Source organism: Cervus elaphus, chromosome 12 (assembly GCF_910594005.1).
Source record: "Cervus elaphus chromosome 12, mCerEla1.1, whole genome shotgun sequence".
Lineage (NCBI taxonomy): Eukaryota > Metazoa > Chordata > Mammalia > Artiodactyla > Cervidae > Cervus > Cervus elaphus.
In genome coordinates this window covers 15,662,646-15,683,553 of record NC_057826.1, presented here as the reverse complement: position 1 = coordinate 15,683,553, position 20,908 = coordinate 15,662,646, and the positions used below count along the sequence as shown (strand labels likewise).

The following is a 20,908-nucleotide window of genomic DNA, read 5'->3' as shown; positions in this document are numbered from 1 at the left end:
CTTCTTAGTGGTCTCCGTGTCTCCCCTTCCCCTCCGTCTCTGCTTCTGCTGAAGCAAATCTTTTACCATTTCCCTGGCCTTTGCGGCCACTTTCCTCACCCTCTGCCTTTGCACCTGCTTTTATCCTGTGCCTGAAATATCTTTCTCCTGTTACTTTACTTGAAAGATGACTGACTTCTTTCAAGATGAAGTCAAGTATCGCTTCTTTGGTGATGCTTTCCCCAAGTCTTCCCACCACAATGAGCCTCCGTGACCCCAGTCCTCCGTTCAGTCTGCAGCAGCCCCTTCATGCCCGTTTACGTGTCTGTCTCCCACACTGGACTGGAAGCTCCCTGAAGACGGCAACAACGTCTCCCTTGCTTTTACTCCTTCTGTGCACAGCAGCATTTTTTTGCTTTTGGAGGATGTCTGGAAAATGTTTGTTGAATGAATGATTGGTTCTTGCTTCAATTGCCTTGTGGTGGCCTGACGGTAGGCTTCCCAGTGGATCTGGTGTGGTCAGGACTTAGAGCTCTTAGAATTATTGCAGACTTTTTGAGGAGGGGGCATGGGAAAAATATTCCAACTGCAAAAACCTTATTAGATGAAAAAAATAAGTGTTTCTTTTCCATATCTACGTGCCTTTTCTATGAGAATAAATTTCTAGTAGCTCTTAGTGTGAAAATCTTTGTTCTAGAAATCATCAAAAGCTCTTCTGAATGTTTTCTATTTTATTTCATTACCTGATTGCCTTTTGGAAGCTTAAGAATTTCTTGACTTTAATGGCATTAGAAGTTCTGATGAGAAATGAACAGTGACTTTCTCTGATTCAGTGAAATACCCTGTAAGACTATTTCATCAGCCATGGGTCTCCTTCCTGGCTCCCTGCTTGTGTTCAGTTTTAATAAACTGAGTGCATCTGGAGTTTTTTAAATTGTTGACTATCTTCTTGGCTTTTGTGGTTCTAATTCCACTTCCTGTCAGCCCTGGGATTTTGTGTGCCTTATTAACCTCCCCCCCATCAGAAATGATTTTGTATACGTGTGTGTATTTGTGTGAATCTCTTTGCCTCCCACTGGTTCCCAACCTCCCCTGGGGTTTAAGTTACAAGGAATAATCTGGTTTTTTTTTTTTTTTTCTCTTCTCTTTTTCATTTGTTTTAGAGTAAACAGGAATTGAGAGCTTCCCAGAAGAATTTGGCTTGAACAGGGCATTGGTGTTTTAGAGGAAGCCAATAGTCGGGTGATGGGGTTCACTATATTCTTTTGGTTGTTGTTTCTGCCCTTCCACATTATGTGATTCCTTGCCAGGAGCACCCCATTAGTATCTAAGTGTTTCTGGCCTATGATTTTTCCCCACCCTACCCCTTGTGGCCAGCAATGTTCCAGGTACCTTCAATATTCCCATTCCTTTGTTTACCTATGCAGTTGACTTTTCTCAGTTCCTGCTGTGTTCAAGGTGTAGATGGTAAGGTGGTGGTTTAATCAAACCAAATTTTACATGGGACAATATACACAAGCCAAATTTTACATGGGACAGTATACACAAACCAAATTTTACATGGGACAGTATACACAAACCAGATTTTACATGGGACAGTATACACAAACCAGATTTTACATGGGACAGTATACACAAACCAGATTTTACATGGGACAGTATACACAAACCAGATTTTACATGGGACAGTATACACAAACCAGATTTTACATGGGACAGTATACACAAACCAGATTTTACATGGGACAGTATACACAAATATCTGCATTGTGTTAATAGCATTTAAATGTAGCTCTAGGAACCTTCACAAGCTATCAGAAACTTAGCCAGTTGGTGCCTTTTAATAAATTGGTACATCTGGAAAGGACCTCAGAGAATTAGTCTGAATAAAGAAATTGGGGCCCTGACAAGTTAAGACCCTTCCCCCTAGAGTTAGTGAATTGGAGAACTCAAATGAAAGAGACTCAGCTTAAGAGAAAAGGGGTCAGAAGAGGAGTTTTGGCAATCAAATCATCTTGGTCATAGGACTCATGGTCAATAGGATTCTTGATGCCTCTCCCAATAAAACAGACTTTTGACAGTCTTAATATTTACTGCGTTTAAGATTTTGAAAATGTGGTACCATATGAAATATATGCTTAAACAGCAACCCTTTAAATATGCTTAGGAAATTGGCAATGTGAGATAACTGGCTATGAGAACAGCTTTTTTTTTTTTTGAGCAGTTGGAGAAAAGCAGCCAAAAACAACAGGATGTTAGCTATCCTTTAAAGATGCTGCTGCTGACACTGGTTTCATCTCGTGTATGAGGATGACTGAAGTAACAGGCTATGACCCCGGTCCTCTCTAGCCTGAGAGTGTATGAACCAGCTGTCCTGCCACTTGTAGAATTGATCAGACTGGCCTCACTTAGGTCAGAAACTGGCGATTTCATTGTTCAGGATGAACTGTGCTCAACATAAGGACTTCCCTCGTAGCTCAGTTGGTCAAGAATCTGCCTGCAATGCAGGAGACCCGAGTTCAGTTCCTGAGTGGGGAAGATCCTGTGGAGAAGGAAATGGCAACCCACTCCAGTATTCTCGCCTGGAGAGTCCCATGGACAGAGGAACCTGGCAGGCTACAGTCCATGGTATCATAAGAGTTGGACACGACTTAGCGACTAAACCACCACCACCATGTTCAATATACTCTGGTATTTTGTGGAATGTATGCTGGTTTGGCCTTTTATTGATATTGTTTAAGACTATTTTACTGGGTAATTATGCTGACATTCTTTTTTTTTTTTTCTTTACCAAAATTTAATTATTTTTGGCTGCTCTGGGTCTTCATTGCTGCTCAGGCTTTCTCCAGTTGCAGAGAGTGGGGGCTGCTCTCTAGTTGCGGTGCATGGCTTCTTATTGTGCTGGCATCTCTTGTTGCTGAGCATGGGCTGTAGGTGGGCGGACTCAGTAGTTGTGGCTCACAGACTTAAGTTACTCTGTGGCATGTGTGATCTTCCCGGACCAGGGATTGAACCCGTGTCCCCTGCATTGCAAGGCAGATTTTTTTAACCACCGGACCACCAGGGAAACCCCTAAACTGACATTCTTAAAGTAGGGCTGTTCATAAATATTTGTTGAAGGATTGACAGTGGGCGGCATACATTTTATAATGTAAACTACTTGACCAATAAAAAAAGTAATGAAAATCATCAAACAGTTCACTTTTTGAGATAGCTTTCTTTTCTGGCTAATCAAATGCTTCTGTTTAGATGGGAAGGGAAGTTTACTGTAGAAGGGACTTAGAAGAAAGTACCTACTGTTTGTCAGGCACACTTCATTGGCTATTTCCTTTAGTCCTCATAACAGTTTTGTTGGTATTTATTACTCATGTTTTATAGACAAGGAAAAAAGATTCAGAGAGGTTAAATAATTTGTCCCAGGTCATGCTGTTAATAAATGGCAAAGCCAAGTTTGAAAGCCAGGTCTCTCTGGCTCACTCTCCACCCACATAAATACAACTTCTGGTGCGTCCAGCCATTTTTGGCATGCCCCATATCCTGGATTCTCTCTCTGCTCTCCTGTAACTAGATCTCAGGAAAAATGATATCATCTTTTTTAGCAGATCAGGCCTAAAAAAGGCCTCTTTGTGTTCTAATCAACAGTACGTGTGTACGTGTGTGCGTGCTCAGTCGTATCCAGCTGTTTGCGACCCCGTGGACTGTTGCCCGCCAGGCTCCTTTGTCCATGGAATTTTCCAGGCAAGAATACTGGAATGGATTGCCATTTCCTACTCCAGGGGATCTTCCCCACCCAGGGATCAAACCCGCATCTCTTGCATCTCCTACATTGGCAGGCAGATTCTTTACCACTGCACCACCTTCTAGATATTCCCTTCAAGTCCACCTTTACACATGGTAGCCAGATACCATGTCGATTTATTGGACTAGTTAACAAATTGGCTCTGGGCTTTTTCTTTTATTTAGTTCATTTTTCTGTGGGATTTTCATCTGTTGTTTTTTTTTTTTCCCCCAAATTTTCCTTCTGGACCCCAGATAGAGTATTCCTTCTTAGATATTCAATTCCAATCCAAAGCCAAAGTGAAAAGAATTTCCTTTATACAATAATAGCATTTGACTGACAGCGAGCACTGGCTAATGTCAGCACTTTCCAATTTCAAGGATTACAGCTTCAGCTGGGACTTTTTTTCTGGGGAGCGTTAGTAGGTTGATTTCCAGAACTAATGGTATGACATGTTTAGTAATCTCTTAGGACTTGGATGCACTGTTATTTTCTCTGTCAAATCTTTTTTTTCTCCTCCCGTTCTAGGCTGCCTTTTGTTAAGTTTCTCCTTAATATGTAAAAATCTTTAATTAGAATTTCTCCTATTTTCTTTGTAATTGGTGACTTTATTATGAGCATTAAGTCTTCTGGTTAGGGTTATTTTTAGGAAGTAGCTGCAAATTATTTTGTCTTTCTCAAAAATTGTAGTGTTGTACATTAAAAAAAAATTTTTTTTTTCTTCTTCTTTTTTTTTAATCAGTCTTTCTTGCTTGCTTCCTGTGTACTTTGTATAGTACAGGCTGTTTGGTATAGAGCAGTGAACGAGACATGACTTCTGCCCTCAAGTGGTGGAGAGAAGCAGTTGTGAAATGACACATTTCAGGACAAGCAGTAGAGTGACTCAGGTGTCCTTGGAATATACAAGGGGTTACCAGCTCTGTGCCTCAGGGAGCCAGAGAAAGCCATTCCTAGCAGAGGGAGTATGACATGCAAAAGGCAGTGTCTTGACAGGAAGTGGCATGTTTTGAAATGAAAAGTTCAATGTGGCTAGCTGTAGCCGGAGTTGGATTCGGTGGTGAGAGGCAAGGTTACAGAGGTAGTTTAGGGCCCCTTGGTGAAGCACTGTGCTCAGTCAGCAGTCGTGTCCAGCTCTTTGAGACCCCGTGGACTGTAGCCCTCCAGGCTTCTCTGTCCATGGCATTATCCTGGCAGGAATACTGGAGTGGGTTGCCATTTCCTGCTCCTTATAAAGCACTGGCGTGTATAAATTCATCCTGTAGACAATAGACAGCTATGGAGTTTTTTGAGCAGTGGAAAAACAGAGTTACTATTTTTCCTTTAACTTTTATCATGACCTGACCCACAGCTTTGTGTGACAAAATTATAACAGAGGGGCTACTGAATAACATTGCCGGGTTGTATGTTCAGTCGCTCAGTCGTGTCTGACTCTTTGTGACCCCATGGACTGTAGCTTGCCAGGCTCCTCTGTCCATGGGATTCTCCGGGCGAGAATTCTCGACTGGGTTGCCATGCCCTCTTCCAGGCGATCTTCCCAATGCAGGGACTGAACCAGTGTCTCCTGGATCCTCCTGCATTGCAGATGGATTCTTTACTGCTGAGCCGCCCGGAAAGCCCCATGAGGTGACTAAAGTCCTCCAGGAGCCAGCCTGACATTAGAGTCTTGCTGGGCTGATTCATTGCCTGTCTCTCCATCTGACTGTTAGATTTGTGTCTTAGAACATAATTCTCATGGCCACGTGGAGAATTGGACTACAATAGGGAGAGACTAGTGCTAGGGGAATGATTTGGTGGTAGGAGGAACACAGTGACAATATACTCTTAGTCACATGACCCAGCACTCCCATTCCTAGGTATCTACTCAAGAAAAATGAAACCATATGTTCATGCAAATAGCTTTACATGAATGTGCATAGCAGTTTTATTTATAATCACCAAAAATTGGAAGCAGCCCAGATGTCTATCAGCCGTTGAATAGATAAACAAATTGTGGTCTATAAAATGGAATACTACTGAGCAGTAAAAGGAATGAATTGCGCTACTGACATGTGTGATGACACAGATAAATCTCACATGCACAGAGCTAAGTGAGAGAAGCCACTCTCAGAAGGCTACATGCTTTGTGATTCCATTTATTTGACTTTTGGAAAAGGCAGAAGTCAGATCATGATTGCCAGTGGGCCGGGAGGGCAGATTGACTGCAAAGGGACAGAGGGAGCATTTGTGATAGAATTGTTCTGCGTGTTGGTGATGGCGGGTAACCATACATTTGTCAAAACTCATCAAACTGTGATGCAAAAGGGTGAACTTTATTGTGTGTAAATTAAACCTCAGTAAACCTGTCTTCAAATAAGAAATAATGATAAATGGCTGAACCTCAAAAGCATACTAAATGAGAGAAGTCAGACTCAAAAGAGTGTATCCTATATGCATCCATTTATATGAAACTCTAGAATAGGCAAAACTGATCCCTGGTGTAAGAAATAAGAATAATAGTTTCTGGTGGTGTGGTGACAGGGAGCAGGATATTTACCAGGAAGGGGCGTGAGGGATCTTTCTGGGGTGATGGAAGTGTTCTGTGTGTGTTGATACGAGTGTGGGTTTTATGGATGTATCAAGACTCATCAAATAGCACACTTACGATCTGTCCATTTCATTAAATATGTAAATTTTACCTCAAAGGGGAATATAGAAAATAGACTAAAGAGAAACAGAGAAAGAGATATGATAATGTGTTGCATTTGGCAGGTGGTGAAGAGTGTCTCTAGTACAGGCAACTAGTGTGTGGGGTTTTCCAAGATGAAGAACAGTGGGAAGCCAAACAAAGTTTTGGGAGAAGATACTGAGCTATGTTTTGTTGAGCATCGAGTACCTCTGGGATATCCTAGTGAAGTTGTCTGGATGGCATTTGGATTCATGGATTTGGTGTCCAGGAGACACTGGAGTAAAGACAGAGATTTGAATGTCATCATCATCATATTAATTGCAGCTATGAGAATACATGAGAGCATCCAAGAAGAGCAGTAGAATTGAGAAGGGGAGAGACCTGAGGATGCTACCCTGAGCAAACAAACCTACCAGTGACTACCAGTGGCAGAAGAGAAGGGATGAAAGAAAGAGAGAAAGGAGGACAGTCAGACGAGAGCAGTGTCCTGGAACCAAGGAAGAGGAAATTTCCAATAAGTAAGGGGCGGTCAGCAGTTTTCAGATGCTTGGGCTTAAAGCAACAAGGCAGTCTTTGGGATCATAGTGAGAATAGTCAGTTATTAAAGAATGGCAGCAGAAGCAAATCGCTCTGGGCAGGAGAGTCAGCAAGCATTAAGAAAGTGAGTGTGGCTAAGTGTAGATTGCTTTCTAAGAAACTGCTGGAAAGAAATGGGGGATAAGAGTGCTAATGTAAAATGTGAGCTGGAGTCAGGCTTCTTCTTACCATGCACCAGTCAGATTTGCAAGTTTGTTTTGTTTTAGCTGGGGCTGAAGGAACTATATCTCACCAAGGAAAATTTCCTTGGGGAAACAGTTGAGCAAGGTGATAGCAACAGTCCTTTGAAGGTACTTGTTTTTCGGTTACAATGGAGACAGCACAGAGGAACAAAGAAAGTTAGCTCTCAGAATTGGAGAAGCCTGGCTTGCCTGCACCTTTTAATGACAGGAACACTGGTGTATGTCACCATGGGTAACTGAATTTTTGAAATTGTAGACACTGCTGCTAAAACATACATCAAAAGGTGAGTAAGTTTCATATTCTCAGTGCAACTTATTGATGCTTTTTACCTTTTAAAATCTGTAATATCCAGAGAAAAGACTAAGCCTAAGTTAAAAGATTTGCTATAAGGACTCTCCTATCCTGCCAAGGAACCAAATGATTTTGATTAAGCTGAGTTGATCGTTTTAAGAGATAAGCTTGATACAAGTGCTCTCTTTGTCACCCCAGTCCTCTCCTCTGGTTCCAGCCTCTCAGGTGACCTGGGCTTTGCAGTGTACCTGATGCTGTCACACATCTGTATATCTGTGTGTACAGATGTTGGTTAGGTTCAAAGTTGATTTTAAGATCATTTAGCAACTGGTGGGTTTTATTTACCTGAGCTGGTGATGGACAGGGAAGCCTGGCGTGCTGCAGTCCATGGGGTCACAGAGAGTCGGACAGACTGAGAGACCGAACTGAACTGAACTGAACTGATAAAGGGTGTTGTCTCTCTTTGGGTTTTTTTTTTCTTTTCTTTTCTCTGATTTTCTACATTACCGGTTTCTCAGCGTTTCAACTGAGAGTCTTGGAATTTGCCTCTGAATTTGAGAGAGAGTTAAGTAAATATGTCGGCTGCTTATTGGGAGGTGTTTAAATAACGGGTCTTACTGCTTGTATTTCTGATTTCAGTTTGTGTTCATTTGTGGCTGATTCTGCAAATGTGATCAATATGTGCACCAGTCATTATTCTCATCCTGTTCCTTATGCTATTATTATTAATAATAATATTACCAGTTTATGAAATAGTTGAATCCTGTGCTTCAGTTTTCAAAAACTGAAGAGAATGTTTTCCTTGAATCAGACTTCTATTGTATTTTTCTGTGCTTGTGTAATGTTAACATGGATTTGCAGTTTTTGTAGTTAGATGTTTCCTCTTAAATGCCTTTACTAATGCTATATCACAGAAAGATTTTCCTCAAATTAAAGGGGGAATATTCTGTGGAATGACTGAAGATTGGGTAAAATATTCAGAAGGATGTACTGGCCATAAAAGCTACGAATATGCGGCCAAAAAAAAAAAAAAAAGATAGGTAAAGGAGCTTTCTTTTCTTTTTTGTTTGTTTTTTTATTTTTTTTTTATTTTTTGCTTTCTTTTCTTTACACCTTTAAAGTTTTGATAATATATGATTTTTGTGGAGTTACATGAGGGTGAATCCGGTCTCAGACTCTCTTATAGTTTGTGATTATTTTTGTAATTTAAATGGAATCCTAAATAAGTACTATGGAAAACAACTCCTTCCTGAGAACTTTTCCTGAGAGAGAATTTAAAAATGCATATCTACCCGAATCTATGTTGCATAAGTAGGGATTCTGTTTATAGGTTAACTGAGCATACAGATATTGACACATGGTGATTGATAAAGAGGATAAAGGAAGCCAGAGCATGCTAATAAATATGAGGGAGAGAGGTGGTCTTCTCAGGCTCCACAGGGAGCAAAGGGCAATGTGGTGAGGGGGGCCCGGGTCCCTAGATTCCCATTGCTCCATGCTTCCGTGTTCCAGAAGGGAGTCTTTGGCATCATCTTTTTAGAAACTCCCATTTGTTCTTCTGTGTGTTTGAGAGGATTGAGAAATGGAGAAGTAGTTCTTCTTGAAGTAAAGAAATTTGCCTCAAAATGAATTTCTGGAAAATACCTGGTTGTATTCCGTGGGTGTGAGTTGTGTGGCCTGTGACCTCGGTCAGATTGTCAGGAAACTAGTCTTTTCTCTTGGAGAGAAGGTGTGTGCAAACAGTTTATTTGAGGGACACAGAGTGTGGAATGTTTGAGAATGAGTGGGACTTCTGAAAGTCTGATGCATTCGATGTGTGTATACTGAGGAGGACTGTGGAGAGGGCCTCGTTAATGATGATAATGAGAGTAAAGATTGCCAGCTAAGGTTCCAAGTTAGCCTCTCACCCCTGCATTCCGGGAGAAGAGCCAGCTCCTGGTTCTGGCTTTGTAACAGTTGGGGACTTAGGGGACAAGAATTAGCAAAGGAAATTTGATCCTTGGCTCCTTCCCTTGTGACATATCGTAGTCCCACTTGGCTGCCAATGGCTCCCTCCTTTCTCTTCTGTCTTTCTACGGTGGGCCAGTATATTTTATTTTCTATCTTCAAAGGGGAATTGAAACCTTAGAGGGGAAAGAACAAATAGGTTTTATGCCTTTTTTTTTTTTTTTGACCTACATTGCAAAAGCAAGGTCTTGGTTTAATAAAGTGTGATGGGAAGATCCTAGAGAGATGCCTTCAGTAGATTTTCCTGTTTTCAGAGTGTGGTGGGGAAGAACAACCCAAAACAAGCCCAAGGCAGCATTGATATTAGATGCACTTGTTGCATTCCTTTTCCTAACTTTTTTTTTAGCCTTCTGCACAGCACCAGAATCATGCTTGTTAACTTTTAGAGTCAGGTGACTTTCTCTATAGAACTCAGAAATGTCAAGAGTGGATGATAGAAACCATGGAGCATTATTATCTCTAGCTCCTCTGTCCATGGAATTTTCCAGGCCAGAGTACTGGAGTGGGTTGCCATTTCCTTCTCTAGGGGATCTTCCCGACATAGGATCGAACCCAGGTCTCCCGCATTGCAGGCAGATGCTTTACCATCTGAGCCACCAGGGAAGCCCCAGAACTTGATTAATTTCTCTTGGACTTGAAAGTTCTCTACATCTACTGTCTCTGGATACTCAGCAAGTTTCTAGGCCTTTGATGAAAGTTGACTGGATTGACTCTTCCAGATCTTTGGTTGTGACATGGAAAATGATTTTGTATATTGTGTTATGTTGTATTTCTAGAACTCTATGGCTTTGACGTGCTCATAGATTCTACCCTGAAGCCATGGTTGTTGGAAGTGAATCTCTCTCCTTCTTTGGCCTGGTAAGTAGTCTGTTCCATTAACTAGAAAAGGATAAACCTTCAATAAGCAATACTAAAACAATTTTTTTTGGTCATTTCTCTTGGCACTAGGAGATGTTTTTTCCCCTTCTTTATTAGATTGAGATGATTAGAATTTCTAAATTTGGGGGATTTGTGGCATATTATCAGAGTTCATATTGCAACCATGGACCTCTGTCTTACTAGTCAATTTGCAATCTCTGTTTACTATCTTATTGGGCTTCTAGGGATGCTTCTTTTATTTTTATCTCCACTGCATTCCCTCTCACACTTTTTTTAAACTTTGTAGGTGTTCAGCTAAGGGTAAAGAAATCACAAGATGTATTTCCTTTGTTGCCAAAAGTTTATACATCCTCTAACCCACACATATCATAAAGGTGTAGAGCTGGGCCTAGAGTGTATAAATAATATTTGGTCCTCTTACCCTGTCCATGTCCTGGTGTTATCCATCCAAGATTAAAGTCTAAAATCCTCAGATATTTTAAAAAAATTATTTTTAACCTATCGTTTAGAAGAAGGAAAGAAACTTATTTTCCAATACCAGAGAAGATTCTGCTTCTATCTGTGACTACAGCCAGAGTTTCTGTTAGCTATATGCTTCTCTAAACAGCTAGAAAACCCTAGAGATTTATGCCAGAGACCACCCAGCTGCTGCATTTTTAACAATGAAAAATGTTGGCAAAATGCCAAGCAATCAAATAAAGACAGAATGACTACTTGGTTGGGTGGGAGTCTGGCTTCACCTGAGTTGTAAGGTGTAGGGCTGGATAATACAGATGCTTCAGATGTTGTGCTACCCTTTGGTTAGGTCAGTGTTTTGTAGATTTCCTGGCAAAGGAATCTGGTTTCTGGGGGAACACCTCAACCCCAAAGCCAGCGTGGCATCATCACCACAGGGAGGCCCCACACTTTCAGGCTTTGTTGTTTCTGCTTCCATGTGGGTTCCTTCTGTATCATCTGGTGATACTTTGGTATAGCTTATTTATTTATTTATTTATTGCTTTAATTTGCAAGCACACAGTCTTAAGGAGATCAATTTAGAATGGAAAATGAAGTCTTAAAAAAAGTACAAAGATAGCCCAAGTTCCTTCTCTTGCATGTGAATGTGATTTGATGATCACAGCAGTAAAAAGTACTTTGAATGATGGGCATGCTCATAAAAGAGCATATTAAAAATCTGAACCTCTAAAATCCACAGTGATAATAAAGCAGTGTTCATGACCCTGTGCAAACAAGACCTTCTGGAATAAAAAGTTTGAGTGTCAGTGGATCAGTGCCTTAGAGCTGGGCCTGCCTTACAGAGGATGAGCTTGACACCAGGCTTTTATTTCTAGAATTTTTGCCCAGATTTTTTTCCCCCATGGATTTGATGTACTTTATGTGTTGCTCCTCACTGACATTTGGTAGCTCTATTATATTGAGGGATGTTAAGGGCAGCTATTCTCTTAACCTATAAAATTATCAATTGCTCTTTTCTTTCTTTATTCTGTTAGTGATGCACCTCTGGACCTAAAGATTAAAGCCAGTATGATCTCAGATATGTTCACTGTTGTAGGTGAGTAGTATTCTTTTTCTGAAGACTCATAAAAATGAAGTAGAGCATACATTTTGTCAGACTATATGTGTTGCCAACTGGCAGTTCCTCAGCCATACTGAATGTTTTGTACTCAAAAATTATATTTTCAGGGAAGTGTTTATAAGTCTCTATACCCCCTGGCTCCTTCCTGCCCTGAGGCTGAACCACAGCTAGGGCTGAGACCTAATTCCTGGGGCACAGGAATCATGAGCTGAGGAAGAGAATTAAGCAAAGATCTGGAGAAAATATATTTTACCCCGAGCTGAGATAGTGAAACCCACTGAAGAGGCTTTGTTACCAAGGAGACTGGCTATGTTTCTGCTATGCAGTCTCTACTGGTGTCAACACAATCTCTTCTGTAGAAATAACTGAAGCAAGCCAAGGGAAAAATCCCTTTGTGAGTAGATAAAACAAAACTTTGAGATGGAGATGGGCTGCCAAGTGGGTATGTTGTGGGTTTAGGGTTGTTGTTGTTGTTTTAAGTACCCAAAAAACACATAATAAAACACATTTGAACTAGCACTTGATGTACCATCAAATGCTGTAAAACTTTGCTACCCCATTCTCCTTGGATGAGAATCTGCTTCTTTTTAGGAAGTAAGTGAAATTAGCCCAAGCCTAATTCCTTAAGCCATGGATAATCTACAAAGCATATTTTGGAACTTGCCAGTAGTAGACCACTTTGGGCTGTTCCAGAAATGGATCCTATAACAGGATAAGACCCCTCACTTGCTTCTGGATTCTCCTGGTAAAAACCAACACTGTTATTTTCCAGTCACCATCCAGGAAGGCACTTTAAAATACTTTGTCTTTATTAACAACTGTGTGTTTTTAAGTGCACTTTTACTCTGAAGGTCATCAAAAGTCACCATCTCTTTGTCCATCAGAATCACATTTCGGTTCCCCAACAAGGAAGGCTGATTGATCTGCATATTTTCCTTTCTTGTTCACTCCAGTTGTGATAGTTCAAAGTTCAAGTGGAGGATGTGTATGGGAGAGTCATGCCTAAACCTCTTCAGGACGGAGCTCTATCAGATTTATGGCAGTGAAACTGAGCTTGTCCATCAAAAGGAGAGGTGCAGCTAAACCTCCTTATTTCTTAGCAAATGGCAGTTTTAATGTTTCCTATTCCCCATTCAGGGTTTGTGTGTCAAGATCCTGCCCAGCGGACATCAACCCGGCCAATTTACCCCACCTTTGAGTCTTCCAGGCGAAACCCTTTCCAGAAACCTCAGGTAAGCAGTTCCAGCAACAGGAAGCCCCAAGGAAGCTTATTGTAAAGTGGCAGCTGTTGTCAATAAGTGAGCTGAAGCACTGTTATTAGAAGGTCACCTATAGCAGGAGAATTGGGGGATCATTCTAGACAGGAGGCAGTTATATTCAGCCATGGCTAATAGCTTATGCTTTTAATGCTTTCAAACCATCTTACTTTGTGCTTTTTGTCTTTCTTTTCTTTTGGCTTCTTTTTTCATTTTCTTTTCTTTTTTCTTTGTCTCTCTTTTGAAAAATTGCTCCCAGTCTTTTCACATTGACATGCTCGTAAATGAGGCACAGAGAGGGATTCTGCAAATTTCTCATCACTACTCTGCTGCATTATCTTCAGGCTAGCTTTGCAGAGAAGATGCTCAATTGAAATAATATCTTCTCTACATGCGATTTTCTTCACAAGGACCCTCAGTGATCATGAGGTGCTGATTGAATTTAAATGAGCTAAATGCCTGCAGAGAGCTTGGCGGGCGTGTCTGAAACTTCATTTGACCCAGTGTTCCTCCAGTCTTTGTGTACTCTGCATTTTTGCTCCAGGTAAACCAGTCAGCTGTCTGATGGTTTATCCATTCCGTCATCTGATCAGTCCCTGCCCATCTAGACCTGGTTAGTTTCCACTTGTGTTTCTTTGCCTTTAACCTTTCTTCTTATCCAAAAGGTCCCCTTCTCTTCCTGTCTGGACTGATTACCTTACCTGCTCAGAAGTTTGGAGATCGTTTCTTATTAAATCCATTCCACTCTGTCATGGCCTTTTCTTTTCATTGCAACATTATTTACTGGTTTTCAACTGCATTGTTTTGCCTTCGTTGATTTGTTGCCTTTAAATTGTCCAGTACTCCTCTGTGAGATTGTAAGCTCTTTGAAGGGAGAAACAGCTGCTGTTTCTCCCCATTCCTCCTCTTTCCCTTATTTTTTCCCTCCTATGTTCATCCCACCTCCACTTTAGCCCTCCATCTCTCCCTTTTTTCCTCCCACTCCTCTTCCTTTTGTTTGCTGGTCTCATTTAGAGTACTGCTACTTCTGTTTGCTAAGCTTAGATACCATTATTTATTCAGATAACTTTTCATTAGAACAGGGTTTGAAACCTCAAAATGCCTCTGAGGATTGCAGAGTAAACAGGGCCAGGTGTTTTCACGAGGGCCGTAACTGCAGTGAAGTGGGTAGTGAGTGCATGCTTCACATTAACAGGCCAACTCTTCTACTTCTGTGCTTTAGCTGCTCACTGCCGTGAGTTGTCAGATATTCTTACTTTCTAGAGAAATCAGGAATCTTATTTTAAAATACTGACAACAAGTTCAATTTAAAAAATAATACTTTGCAGATGAAATATAGTATGTCAGTGAGCTGGATTTAGTTTGCAGGCTGCCTGTGACCTCTTGTTTTCAAATTATTCCCTATTAGTATCAGTGCTGTAGTATAGAACAAGGTGAACTATATTTTAAGGGGAATTAGATTAGAAGTGAAATCATGCAGCAGTGTTGTACTTGATCAGTTGTACGTATATGTGTGTGTGAGCTAAGTTGCTTCACTTGTGTCCGGCTCTTTGCGACCCTATGGGCTATAGCCTGCCAGGCTCCTCTGTCCATGGGATTCTCCAGGCAAGAATACTGGAGTGGGTTGTCATGCCCTCCTCCAGGTGATCTTCCTGACCCAGGGATCGAACCCTCACCTCCGGTGTCTCCTGCACTGCAGGTGAACTCTTTACCACTGAGCCACTGGGGAAGTCCTGATCAGTAGTACATCACAGGTCAAAGGCTTTTCTTTAACTTTGAACAAGAAAAGTAGAGAGTTAACCTAGGTGTACTAGGAAAACTGAATTGAGGCAATCATGCATGTTCCTTTAAATTGTTTTCTGCAGTATCTGTGGCAAGAGTCACAGGATTGTGTATAAAATATTACAAATGTTTCTGTGCAGCTTTAACAGAGTTTCTGCAAGTTCCACTCTAGGAGTAGCTGTATGTCAATCTTGAATGAATTAATCCCTTTTCTTAGCTTGCCTGCAGCTTTTATTGGTGACTTTGCAAATGGTGAAGAACCTATTCGCTGTTTGCTCTGCTAACTGGTAGGTAACAGGGTGACTTCATCCCTGAGCAGTCCACAGGATAATTACTTAAAGGCTTAAGAAGCTGTAGATTAGTTCCATGTACTGTGTGAGACCGTTTTACCAGGTGGAGTAATAACTTCAGGATCTTCAGTACGTGACAGTAGGATTGAGTTCTCAGTGGTGAGGTGAAACTGGAATAATTATACCATAGGAGAATGCAGTGTGAAAAATAATAAATGCTCTAATCTTTCAAGTGCAAAATATAGGGCTTTGGCTTTTGTTCTCTGCTTGGAGATGATTTTTTTCTTTTTTATATTAGATGTAGGAGTTGGAAAATACAGGCATGTTAGGAGAAGATAAGGCTTTATTCCATTTTTCTGTCTTTTATAGCGTCCAGTATCTGCACAGTTTCAGTCATCAACCGTCAAGCAGGTAAGTTCTGGATCATTTGGAGAGTTCATTCAAACTTTTATCTCCATTCCCTAAATGGAAAGCCTTTTAGCTTCACCATTTCACAGTATATATTTCATGCACCTGCTCTTTGAATAGTTTAACAATGTAAAATAGAATAAGTGAAAATGAATGCTGAGATCTTTTCAGATGTAGTATACAAAAGTAGAAGTTGCAGGAATTTCTGAATCCTCTTTTTCTGGTAGTGATCATGCTGTGATGGAGGCAGCTGACTTCAAATGATGAACAGTTTAGAGGCATATCTATGGCTTTGACTAAAATATTCCAGAAAGGAAATATTATCGTTTACAAGTCACCTTTCATTTGTTCAGGTGTCTTATGAAACATACCCTTGTTAGTAGCTTAATGTTGTAAGTGTTTTCATATTGGATATTGGGCTAAATTTCTGGTTGTTTCTTTTTTTAAAAGAAGCCTTCTCTTATATGTAGTGATATGTAGTCTTATGAATCTTAGAAATGCTTCCATCATTAATATCTTAGATACTACCTATAAAATAAAGACAAAATATTTGATCTCAGTCTCTAAATGATCAGCATTTGTCTTTTTTCTGTTCTTGTTAGCAGTATGTGAGATATATTGTTGCTTTCTTCTATGCAGATTTTTTTTTAGCATCTTTTTGAAGTGATAGGATAGTAGTGAGGGCACCGCTTCCACTATTTGATGCGTTGATATGAGGGATGTAGATATTCCCATTCATAAATGTGTCACTTGCAATTATTAATCCTTTAGTAAAAGGCTCCCGTATATATTTATTTTGACATTTGTACTCTCTGATACAGATTCTGGTAAGCTTGGAAGCTTGAATTGTGAGTTTCCTAGCTATTATTTTTGATAACGTGATTTACATGGTATATATGAATTCAAGAAATGAAAAAAAAAAAAAGACCTGCTGTGTTGTCTAGTATTTGGTAACTGATTAGCATGGTTTTGTAATACAAGTTTTGTTGTTTAACTGGTGGAATTCAAAACTCTGTAATGGTGTTTTGTATTTAGCAGGTACCCAAGTGTGCAAGCTCTTCTCCATGGCAAACAAAAAAACAAACAAAACCCAAGGCTGTTGATTTCAAAGAGCTTATACTCTACATATCTCTTGACCTAATCTCTTTAAGGAGAACATTAAAGTACTGTTTCATAGCCTTCTGAACTTGACTCCAAAGAAGTGTCTTTGATATGGAATTTTAATCTTAATGTCCCATTACCCATTTTAATTCTATTCTACCTCTATTGCTTGAATTTCCGTAAGTTGCAAACATCCTATGGACAAGCAAGGCCTCACTCTAGTGCTTAGGCATTTCAGCACTGCTCACGTGACACAAAGGCTTTGTGGCTTTATTTGGGCAGTCTTAAACATATTGAATTCTTAACTCTTAGCATCCTTTGCAGTTTTCTACCTTGTCCCTGTCTTTCTGTTAATGAAACACTTTCAAGTCTACAATAGTTTCATCAGAGCTAAGTGAAAAAAGAAAAGAAACTCAGCTCTGACCATTTAGACTGTAAACATTTCTTTTTTTGCTGCTGTCAGATTGTTGAAGATACAATTTTTTACTTGTTGTCGGATAATTCCTTTTTAATCCATTATCTTTTTCTACATTTCTCCCTTCCCTTGAAGGCTTATGGTTTAATATTTTTCAATCAACAGAAATTATATTTTAGTGTTCCAAGGCAGGTGGTATTGTTTTGTAGAAGGAACAGGGACTTTGAAGTCAGATAGGCCTGGGTTTGAATTTGAACTCTGCCAATCACTAACTCTTAGACCTTCAGCAGATTCGTTTATGTCTCAGGCTCACTTCCCTCATCCATCAAATGAGGGTGTGTGTTCAGTCGTTAAATTGTGTCTGACTCTTTACGACCCCACGGACTGCAGCACACCAGGCTTACGTGTCGTTCACTATCTCCCAGAGTTTGCTCAGATTCATGTCCATTGAGTCAGTGATGCTATCAAACCATCTCATCCTCTGCCACCCTTTTCTCCTCCTGCCTTCAGTCTTTCCCAGCATCAGGGTCTTTTTCAATGAGTTAGCTCTTTGCATCAGGTATTGGAGCTTCCGCTTCAGCATCAGTCCTTCCAATGAATATTCAGGGTTGATTTCCTTTAGGATTGACCGGTTTAATCTTGCAGTCCAAGGGACTCTCAGGAGTCTTCTCCCATTCCTTTCTTAGCATAATTCCATTTGTGTACTACACAAATTGCATTACAAATGAGGGTAGTAATACACAAATGGAGTTATGCTGAGAAAGGAATGATCAAACATAGGGTAAATACTTGGGATAGTTTTGGACACATAGATAACCCTCAGAAGATTTAGTCTCCTTCACACTTTTGAGTCCTATTTTGATTTTCCTTTTTCCATTGTCAGTATGTGGTGTTATTTTGATATTCATTTATTTATAGTTATGTCTTTTCACATTTACTATCATCAAGAAATGCAAATCAATCCAATTAATTTATTATTCATCCTCCCAGACATCAATACGGATTCTAAACAATGCTTAATCAGTACCCAGTCACCTCCTAATTTGATTCACTGCTACTTATCTTACCTTATAGTTGTCTTTTAACTGTGTTCAGCTATTATTGGTGTATTTTATTTATTATATCATGATACTGAGTCCTGATTGGAAATAAAACTAAAAGTAAAAATTCTATGAAATTTTCACAAATGCTTCTCTAACATCCAGAGACATTAAATATATTTGTGCTTTTCCTCCTTTTTGTTATTTTGTCCAAAAAAATCAAAATTTTAAAGCATGTTTTAAAATGAAGCAGTCTGCATACTACTATTCTTTATGAACCCATTAAACTCTAAATGTTTATGGATTTTTTTCTTTTAATATTTGTTCCATTATTTTACTAGGGATTCAAGTTAGCCTTACCAGACGGTAATCACCAGGAGCATACTTCTTACATTTTTGAAGATTGGTACCTCATTTGTTTTTTTCTATTCCTCTGGTACCTCCTCAGTTCTCCATGATTTTTCAAACATAATTGTAAGTGGTCTTGGTAAGTTTTTTTGTTTTTAAAGCCAGTTGTGTTAGTAACAAGACGCATGTCTCTCAGACCTGCTGACTTAGATTTATTACACATTTCCAGATGCTGCATGTCTCTTTTTGTACTGTAACACATACCTACTTGCTTGCTTTCTTCACCCCCCCCCACCCCCAGTTTCTCAATAGTGTACTTCCGGTTATCAATATATTTAAGCCTTCTCTCTTAGCCATTTTTGGTCTATTTCAACCCAGATTTGTTCACATGTGGTCTTTTTTTTTGTCATTTTATTTCATTTGATAGCAGTGATTCATTTCACTTTTTAAACTTGTCCTTCTTATTTTCTGGGTGGCAAGATGCATCACATGTAAGTTGATATATTTCTAATTCATGTGTTTTTAACACAGAATTCCAAACTTTGTAAAATTGCTTTGGGAGATTTTTTTATTTTCTGCATGTGTTCTCTTTCAAACAGATTTTTTTTTTTTTTAACCCCTCAATTTTGATATCTTTGAGGATGCCTCACCATTTTTTTATTTTCTGCATTTGTCCAGTTCTCGTAACTGGTACTTTTCAGTTCTTCCCTAGCAATGAAAGTTAGATGTGTACATGCTTCTTCTCTGGGTGTAGTTCTGTATCCTGAGTTGTGCTAATGATATTTTAACAATTTTGATGCATGTTGCATGGCAGAATTCTTACTGTGACGGTTTAAAGTGTATCTGAGAACCCAATAGTTTAAATCTTGTGTCATCTAGCCAGAAGCAGTGGTTCTTTTTAAGTTCAGAGGAGCCTTATTTCCTTAGTGTAGTCAGTCAATTCATTGGAGTATGTGGATTTATTCTATCTACTACCTAGAGAATGAAGCTGAGCTGATGTGTCCAAAGTCAAAACCACAGAATGACTTGCATTTAAACTATTTTGCTCTAATTTTTGACAATCCTGATGGCCTTTCAAGTCAGCCTGATTTCTTTTTTCTTTGCTTTTAATTTCTAAGTATCTCCTTGGTACTCATAAGCATTTTTCTTCTTTCTTTTTTTCTTTATTATCCTTTCTTCTCCCTCTTTTCTCTTACCTGTTTCTATAATTCATTTGTTAAGACTTCATTTCGTTAATAAGTATTGGTAGGTCTAGAGAGTAATGCTTTGTTGTTCCTGTAAAAATACATTTCTCTATGAACCAGTATAACAGATATTATATAGATTAAAAAAATTAAAAAAAAATAAATTCTAATTTCAAATTTATTGAAAAGCTGAGGTTGGCAGAATATGTGTGACTTTCTAGTCTGATTATTTTCCATTGGCTTTTCCAAAGACATGGGAAACCTGGGTGGATGTTAGAGAAGTATTTGAGATACCTAGACTTCAGGAGCTACATCTTTCTTTTCATATTTCTTCCTCTGAGCCTTTTTTTTTTTTTTTTTAATTATTTGGCTGTGCTGGGTCTTAATTGTGGCATGTGGGATGTTATTCCCCAACCAGGGATCGAACCCAGGTCCCCTGCATTGGGAGCACAGAGTCTTCGCCACTGGACCACCAGGGAAGTCCCCCTCTCAGCCTTCTTAATAGTTGACACTGAGATAAATGGGTGAAGAGATTAAAGGAGTTTCCAGCCACATTTTTTTTTTCTCTTGAAGTAGCATTGACCTTTTCTTTGCAGCCTTGTGGTATTTGTGGCAGTAAAAGAATAAAGGCCTTGGTTCATGGAAGTTAACAGCTGGAGCATTCATCTAACAAGCACCATTACCCCCTCCTTTTTCTAACCTCCCGAGTACCCCGACCAGGAGCACCTGCTTGAATTCCTACACACCCCACTCAAATAACCCTCACACAGGCATGCAGTGGCTTGAGTTAGGATTGTGTACTGTGGGTATTGTGAATGTGGGTAGGCGACAACTCTGAAAATGACTGGGAAGGTTTTGAGGTGCTCATTCTTTGTTTGGGGGAGCAGGCTTAGATGAGTAGAGGAAGATTCCAACAGCATCATAATTATCTCAGTCTCTGGAAGCCAGTAATATCACTCTATCATGAAGCAGTTCTACAAAGATGAAAATTAGGTCCTAGGAAAGCAAAAAAAGTTTAAAAAGATAAAAAAGAAAAGTAAGCAACAAACAAGCAAAAAACCCCTAATAAAGAAAAGAGATTGAACAACAAAAACAAAAAAAGACAAAAAAGCAAAAAAAATTTTTTTTA

The 20,908-nt window shown here is 39.6% G+C and overlaps 1 protein-coding gene across 14 annotated transcripts in view; it reads left to right on the top strand.

Annotated features, from left to right (window-relative positions):
- Positions 1 to 20,908, top strand: part of TTLL5 (tubulin tyrosine ligase like 5) — a 307,882-nt gene that overhangs the window by 55,273 nt on the left and 231,701 nt on the right. For 11 of the 14 annotated variants that reach the window (XM_043920806.1, XM_043920805.1, XM_043920811.1 and 8 more), the window contains exons 13-16: positions 10,277 to 10,358; positions 11,870 to 11,931; positions 13,093 to 13,187; positions 15,653 to 15,694. In XM_043920806.1, coding sequence (XP_043776741.1) covers positions 10,277 to 10,358; positions 11,870 to 11,931; positions 13,093 to 13,187; positions 15,653 to 15,694 — 281 coding nt within the window. The remainder of the gene's footprint in view (positions 1 to 10,276; positions 10,359 to 11,869; positions 11,932 to 13,092; positions 13,188 to 15,652; positions 15,695 to 20,908) is intronic. The other 3 variants (XM_043920814.1, XM_043920816.1, XM_043920808.1) reach the window with 1 other exon arrangement.